At 42.0% G+C, this 8,287-nt stretch overlaps 2 protein-coding genes across 3 annotated transcripts in view; one reads left to right on the forward strand and one right to left on the reverse strand.

Moving 5' to 3' along the window:
• The window catches only part of Atrn (attractin), a 195,647-nt gene that overhangs the window by 32,771 nt on the left and 154,589 nt on the right, over nucleotides 1-8,287 (forward strand). The gene's annotated exons all lie outside the window — the stretch shown is intronic.
• The window catches only part of LOC105742569 (60S acidic ribosomal protein P0-like), a 1,690-nt gene continuing 694 nt past the window's right edge, over nucleotides 7,292-8,287 (reverse strand). Inside the window, exon 2 of the mRNA XM_023718636.1 lies at nucleotides 7,292-8,183. Coding sequence (XP_023574404.1) covers nucleotides 7,307-8,183 — 877 coding nt within the window. The 3' untranslated portion in view covers nucleotides 7,292-7,306. The remainder of the gene's footprint in view (nucleotides 8,184-8,287) is intronic.

Below are 8,287 nucleotides of genomic sequence, written 5' to 3' on the forward strand. Positions count from 1 at the left end.
TAGCCCTTTTAATTTTGAGTCAGGGTCTTGGTAAAAATAAATTGCCCAGGCTGAGCTTTAACTTGTGATCTTGCCTTAACCTCCCAGAGTGATGGGATTATAGTTACGTGCCACCATACTGGCTGACAGCCTTTATAATGTTGATCTTTCAGACCAGAAACATGGCATATCCCTTAATTTATTTACATATTAAATTGGTTCATTAAGGTTTTATAAGTGTTTCACAGACATCTTTTACATACTTTTCCAAGGTGTTTGATTTTTTTTCATGCTTTTGTACATCATGTGTTATAAAATTTCATTTTCTAATTTGGGCTATTGTAAGGAAGCAAGATGGCATTTTGTGTGTTGGTCTTCTGTTCAGTGCCTTTCCAAACTGTCAGTGATTCTAGTAATTATATGCATATTGCTGTATCTTTTGCCCTTGATCTCATAGCTGCTCCAAATATTGCCTACATGTTTCTTTTTCATAGCAAAACTCTCAGAATGAAATAGTTTCTTTTTGCTATCCTCTATTCCCTTGCTTCCAGTTTTTTCTTCAATTTATTACCATTAGAATCTGTTGGAGTAGCAGCTTCCTTAGCCTTCCAAATCCAATGGTTTTCTTTTCTTCCTAAACTTTATAACATTTCTGTCTCAGTTACTCTTCTGTCTTGCTGGGACAAATACCCAACACTCAAAATGAAGGAAGGAAAGATTTATTTAGCTCAGAGTTACTGGAGGTTTCAGTCCACACTCAGCTGGCTCCAAGGCAGACTGGCACATGGTAGAGAGTAACCTTTCATGGTGGCAGCAAAGAGCAAGAGCAAAAGGGAGGAATAACAGCAACGATGGCAACAGAGAGCAAGTCTATCTCCCTGTCTCTCTTCTGTTACAGTCAGGCTATCCACCCCAGGCTGGATGTAGCACTCACACCCATAATCCCAGCAGTATTTAGGCCCATAATCCCAGGAGTTCTCAGACCCATAATCCCAGCTTTGGATCATGAATGAATCACAAACTCTAGAACTGCACTTCAGTGACTGCATGAGGCTTTGGGGGGACAAATACATATAAACTATAACAGTTTCACTGCTTGGTTTTTGAAAACTTGCTTCTCCATACCATACTCTTCCTGTTTTTTCCCTTCATATTTGAATGACTGCACATTTCCAGATTCTTCTTTCTCTGACCTCAGAGTTAAGAGTCACAGTGGTCTGCTGATTTGAGCTAGCCCTCTTTATAATACCACATGATTAAGTCAGACCACAGGGAAGGCATCCATGTGCTCAACACAAAATACTTTGGGCCAAGGTTCCCAGAGCCCAGGAACATTTGAACTGAGATTTTAAATAGTGATTAGGAGTCTTCTATGTGGAGAGGGAAGAAGGTAGGCACACATTATAAGGCCTGGGGACTAATGGGAAGATGAGTCCAGGAAGGAGAGTGGTTTTTTTTTTTTTTAACATTTATTTGTGTGTGTGTGTGTGTGTGTGTGTGTGTGGCCAGCTCAGCCCACCTGGGGGCGGGGGCTGGCTGGCATGTGGTGCTGGGGCATCGAACCGTGGTCCCTGTGCTTTGCCAAGCTTGTTCCAAGTAGGTGCTTTAGACCACTGAGCCATCTTACCAGCCCCGAGAGTGTTCTTCAATGTTGCAGCAGTGTGAGGAGGTCAGTCTGAGGAGTCGTGGTCGAAGTTGAAATAGGAGAGTTAAGTTGGAAATGGATTTTGGTGGACTTTGTGGGCTGTGCTAAGTAAGGCCAGCAAAAGTTTTTAGTCTGGGATTGACATGATGAGATTAGGCTTTGAGGAAAATGATACATGGCTTTGTAAAAAACTGATCAGAATGGGAGTGCTGGGCTGACCCACCCGTTAAAATGCAAACTAGGATAAGAAGAATTAAAATTGTTAATTTCAAAGGAGGTAGAAGAGGGATAAATGATAGTAGTTTGGTGAGGTAAAGGAAGAGTTGATACATTTTGCGATAAGATGTATGATGACAAAATGTTCTTTTAAAAATGCAATAGTAAAAGGAAATTTAATGACTTAAAATGTTGACATAGGAAATATGGATCTGAAACATGGATCTAGCTTGGAGATGGGGCTTGAGCACCAAGGTATTAGGTGAAGGTGTGGATATAGGTGGTACATGAAGCCACAGATACAGAGGGACTGCCAGGAGACCCGAATCCAGGACAATTCCAAGGACAGAGTGTAGGTTTTGAGTGAAAGAATTAGTATTGTTTTCATAGAATCTTTTAAGGTGATTAAGGTGTATTATGATTTGAAAATGTGAGGGAACCATATTACTTTGGGGTTGTTTTAATTATCATTGTGGGTGAAAACAGAATGTCTTAAGCACTAAAGCACATAGCATTTGTATGTAATTGTATGTCATTTATAGTAGTTATAGCTTTATTATTTTTTATTACTAGGGCAAATGGTTGATATATAAATGTTAGGGTCATTAGTATGAGTAAATTTTCATAGCCCTTTTTATTGTATTGTGTTTTAAAGGATTGAACATTTTTAATTAGCTCAGTGTAGTGGCTCACCTGTGTAATCTCAGGGATCTGGGAGGCTGAGGCAGGAGGATTGCAAGTTCAGAGCTCAGAGTGCCATTGCATGATGAAACTTCCAATAGGATTGCAAGTTTGAGCGTAGTCTGGCAACTTAGTGAGACTTGGTCTCAAAATGAAAAATAAAAAAGAGTTTGGGAGCCAGGTATAGTGGTACATGCCTGCATTTCTAGCACTTGGGATGCTTAGGCAGGTGGACTGCCATGAATTTGAGGCTAGCCTGGGCTGCATCATGAGTTTAAATAATCAGCCAGAATTATAGAGGGAGACCCTATCTCAAAAGCAAAAAGCAAGGGTCAGTGATATAGCTCAGCAGACTAAGAGCTTGATTAGGTAAGCGCAGGGGCCAGGGTTCAATCCCTGGCAACACATGCCACACCGGTCCCACCTCCGGGTGTGCTGAGCTGGTTGGTGATGGAGTCTGGGCATGATAGCACACACCTGTAATCCCAGCATTAGGGAGGCAGAAATCAGGAGGATCACTATGAGTCCAAGTTGTGTAGTGAGACCCTGCGCATGCACACACACACACACACACACACACACACACACACACACAGCAAAAAGGGGAAGGGCTTGGGATGTAGTTCAGTGCTCTGGGTTCAATCCCTAGTACTACACTGTCTTGGTTACTTTTTTCTTGTTGCTGAAACAAAATACCTGACACTCAAAGAAGGAAAGGTTTATTTCACTCAGAGTTTGTGGAGGTTTCAGCCCATAATCAGCGGACTCCAAGGCAGAGTGGCATATGAAGGAGCAACAGTTCATGGCAGCTGGAAGAAAGCAAATGCAAAAAGGGAGGAGCAATAGCCTCTTTCTCTTCCCTGTATTGTATGCAGGCTACCTGCCCAACGGTGGGTATAGCACTCGCACCCATAATCCTAGCATTGGACCGTGAATCAATTACAAACTCTAGAAGTCTGCCCAATGACTGGATGAGGTTTTGGGGGGACATCTAGATACAAGCCATAACATTCCATCTTTGGCCCCACAAGGATTCATGAATTGCCAAAGCCCTAACAGTTTTAGTATTGTTGAAAAGTCCAAGTCCCAAGTCCCCAAGATATAAGGCTAACTCTTAGCTGTGATCCCCTGTACAAATGAAAAGTTAAACACTTCCTATATTGAAGAGCATAAGATAGACATTTCCATTCCAGAAGTTACAAGTGGGGGTACAAGAGAATGGGACCAAAGTAACTTCAAAATCCAGCAGGGTAGACATTAAGTCTAGTTGTTCCATGTGAAAGATCAAAGTGGTCTGTGGTAAGTTGTGGGCTCCAAAGGGCTTGTGTGGCTCCACACCTACAATACTTCCAGTGGTCTACTTTGCTTCCTCCTTGCAACTTTCCTCAGAAAACACATCTTCCTGGCTTCCCCAAACTTCTGGGATCTCTGTTATACCTTTGGCTTCACTCTCAGTTTTATACACTGCCCTTTCAAGGACATCCTGACTGGCCTTCCAGACCTCCTGAAATCAGAGTGGAAGCCACTCTAACCCTACAACTCTTGCATTCTTCAAGTGCCTAAAACTAGTGCCATGCACATGATGCCGAGATCTGCTGAGAGCTGGAGCAGTCTGACAGCCTGAGCAGTCAGGCTTTCTTCTCTTTTGGCTCTAGAAGTCAAGTAGACTTGGATCACTGGGCACTTTGAGCCTGATTCTGAGAAACAGAATTTTTATGCTGCTGCCATTGTGGAACCTGGTGTGGCATGTGCCATTCTGGAACCATAGTGTGGCTGCCACCATTCTGGAACATGGTGCTCTGCAGCTTTCTCCTCAAAGCAGAGTGCTTTCATATTTGCAGTTTTGAGGTGGGAAGGAATGGAGACTTGCTGCTTTTGTGATGCCTACGGGCCATCTTTTATATTCTGTTGCTTTTCCACAGTGGAGATCTCCTCAGCTCTATCTTTGCAGTCCAAAGCTTTACTGGAACTTCCTTTCTGACCAAATTCACAGCGCTTTAAATCATCCTGCTGAGTCTTTTGTTCGTGATTCTCAACATAGATCTGGCTAAAAGCCCTCAACAATAACCCTACTGCAGCCTCAACACTGGACTACTTTGAAATTTCTTCTGACAGATTAGTCTGCTGCCCTTAATCTTAGTCTCAGGCAAAGTCTCTGGACATGAGCAAAATGCAGACAAATTTTTTGTCAAGCTATAACATACATTTGTCTGGAGTCCAACAGCCAGTGTAGTCCGTCCCAGCAGAAACCTCCTGAGCCTGGTATTTACTGGCTGGATTTCTATCAGCATTCTAGTCTTCTGAATTCTGACTAGAATCTCTCTTGCAGAACACCTTTAGGTGGTCTAGCACTACTCTTTCAGGTGATAATCTCTGAATCTTTCCAAACTTTTACCACAAGCCATTCCCAACATTCTTGAGCCACATGGTCTGGTATAGTCAGCAATGACCTCCGCTTCTCTGATACCAAATTCTGTGTGTTATTTTTCTCTCAATGATGGAACAAAATGTTGACACCTAAAATTAAGGAGGGAAATGTTTGTTTAGCTGCAGTTTCAGTCTATCTGGCAGAAGACAGCAAAAGCAACAAGAGAAAAGGGAAAAGTGCTGGCCAAATAGTTCAGCAGACTAAATCTCCTGCTTAAGCAGAGTGTAGTGGCTGGGTTTTGATCCCTGGCATGCCAATGCCAGACCCTGCCCTCAGGGCGCACTGAGACAGTGATTGACACTGGGTGTGGTGGCACATACCTGTAATCCCAGCTCTTGAGGGGCTGAACACAGGTGGATCACTATGCCGCTGATCTACGTAGGGAGATCCTGTAGACCCTTACTAAAATACAAAAAAAAGGGGGGGGGGGAGGAGCAGTTGAAAGCAAGCCTCTTTTTCTCCCTTATATTGTATGTAGTCTGCCCCCCCTAGAGCAGGTGTAGCACTCACACCCATAATCCCAGCATTGGATCATGAATCAATCACAAACTCTAGAAGCCTCTCTCATGACTGGTTGAGGCTTTTAAGGGGGGAACCTCTAGACAAAACCTGTAAGAAATCCCTAGTACCACATCAAAGAAAAAAATTCCCTCTAATTAAAAGATAAGGGACTAGATATTTCAATGGGAGAGCACAAGTTTAGTATTCACGAGGGCCTCAATTCGATCTCTAACACTAAAATTTAAAAAAATTGAAACCTTGGGATATTTTTAGTGTTGATACCCAGAATTTAGTACTTTAACCCCTAAAAACTCAAGGTAGCACAGTGGTACTTCAGTTCATAAACACTTTTGTTTGCAAACAGTTTGGTTCACAGATGGAAGCATGGTAAAATTTTGTTTTTGTAAACTGCATTGAGAGACAAATACAATCATGGCCACCTTTTCCACTCAAATACAAGTATGTCGTGTTTTACAAAATCATGGAACAAATTAAGTTTGTGATTTGGAGTACCACTGTACATGAGAGGGCTTGTATTTTATTTTTGAGACAGGGTTTCTCAGTATAGTTCAGGGTGGTCTTGAATTTACAGCAGTCCTCCTGCCTCATGCTGTGTACCACCATGCCTAGCAAAAGTTGTTTTTTTTTTAATTTGGTTTATGACAATCATTTTTGGAGTTGTTTGTTGAGGACGGGGTTTCACTGTGCAGTCCAGGTAGACCTTGAACTTATGATCCTTTGGCTTAGCCTACCAAATGCTGGGATTACAGTTGTGCAAGACCACACCCCATTCTAGTAAAATCAGCATTGTCTTTTTATAAGCAACATAATTTTGTTGCTTACAGTTCTGGAGGCTGAGAAATCTAAGATCAAGGCAGCAACAGGTTTGATATTTGATTAGGGCTCTGCTACCAGTGGTGCCTTCTTGCTATGTCTGTACATGGCAAATGGAAAACAAAAAGTTTATTCAGGTTTTTTTTTTTTTTTTTTTTTTTTTTTTTCTGAAAGGGTACTTCTCTTATTCATTAGGGTTCTGGTCTTATGACTGAATCATTTCCCAAAGATACCACCTTTTATATGAACACATGGAGCAAAGGAATTTTGGGACACAGTACCACTTGGGAGGGGTTTGTGTTGGGCCTTCATCATTTTATTTTTAAAGAAGAATCTGGGTATTTAGATGTGTTTTGTAATTGTATATCAGTGATCTAGGTACGGGCTTTGTTAGTGTATTTAATTTCTTGCTTATATAGTCTTTTTGCTTAAAGCTGATAGCAAAGGTCACAATATTTGCAAGTTGGTTGATCTGACCACCACAGTGAAACTTAGAATTTTTATGTGAACATAAGTTATAAAACAATTTAATAGCAGTTCATTCTGGGCTCATATTTGAGGATATGGACAAGGAAAACCTATATACTACTGTGGAGTCATCCTGAGATTATATTGTTAAATGAAAAATGTTTTATACTATCATTTTGTAAAGAAAGGTGGAACCTATAAATACATAAACACATCGTTATATGTGTACACACAGATACACCAATGGAATGATAGACCTAAAATGCTTAAGTGTGGTTATTTTAAGGAGAGTAAGGGGATGGGGTGGACGAGCCAGGAGTGAGAGCTAAATTTCTACAGGTACTTTGTTTTGTGGATTAGGGTTTAGAATTGTACAAATTCTTTACCATATAATAAAAGGGAAATAAGTAAAATGAAAATAAGATAATTCTACAAAATCAAATCAAGGTAAAATAAATGCACTTAAATGTATATCATATTTTTTTTTGAAAGAGAATATGCTTTTATTCCTTGTTTTGCCAATTAGTCAGGCTGAATAGTTTGCTTTTTGATGATCAATCAAAGAGACCAAATCCCATATCCTCATCTGACTCCTCTGACTCTTCCTTGGTTTCCACCTTAGCTGGGGCAGCTGCAGCAGCAGGAGCAGCAGTGGTGGCTGCAGCGACAGGGGCAGCAGCCACAAATGCAGATGGATCAGCTAAGAAGGCCTTGACCTTTTCAGCAAGTGGGAAGGTGTAATCAGTCTCCACAGACAAAGCCAGGACCCGCTTGTACCCATTGATGATAGAATGGGGCACTGATGCAACAGTTGGGTAACCAATTTGCAGACAGACACGGGCAACACTGCGGACACCCTCCAGAAAGCGAGAATGCAGAGTTTCCTCTGTAATGTCAAGGACTTCTGGGTTGTAGATGCTTCCATTGTCAGACACTTGCTGAATGATCAGCCCAAAGGAGAATGGGGAGATGTTCAACATGTTCAGGAGGGTTGCCTCGCTGGCTCCCACTTTGTCCCCAGTTTTAATCAACTGTACATCACTAAGGATTTCAATGGTGCCCCTGGAGATTTTAGTGGTGATGCCCAGAGCCTGGAAGAAAGAGGTCTTCTCAGGCCCCAGACCAGTGTTCTGGGCAGGCACGGTGACTTCACATGGTGCAATGGCACCTGCACGGGCAGCAGCAGGCACCTTATTGGCCAGCAGCATATCCCTGATCTCAGTGAGGTCCTCCTTGGTGAACACAAAGCCCACATTCCCCCGGATATGAGGTAACAGTTTCTCCAGAGCCGGGTTGTTTTCCAGATGTCCTCGGATGGCCTTGCGCATCATAGTATTCTTGCCCATTAGCACCACGGCCTTCCCTCGGAGGGACATTCGGATCTGCTGCATCTGCTTGGAGCCCACATTGTCTGCTCCCACAATGAAGCATTTTGTTTTGTTTTGTTTTTTTTCTTTTCAAAGTTTTATTGATAAACATACAGCAATGAGACAGTTTCAAATCAAATCGAAAGTACAGTTTCAACAAATAATACA

Source organism: Octodon degus, unplaced genomic scaffold (genome assembly GCF_000260255.1).
Source record: "Octodon degus isolate 3935 unplaced genomic scaffold, OctDeg1.0 scaffold00060, whole genome shotgun sequence".
Lineage (NCBI taxonomy): Eukaryota > Metazoa > Chordata > Mammalia > Rodentia > Octodontidae > Octodon > Octodon degus.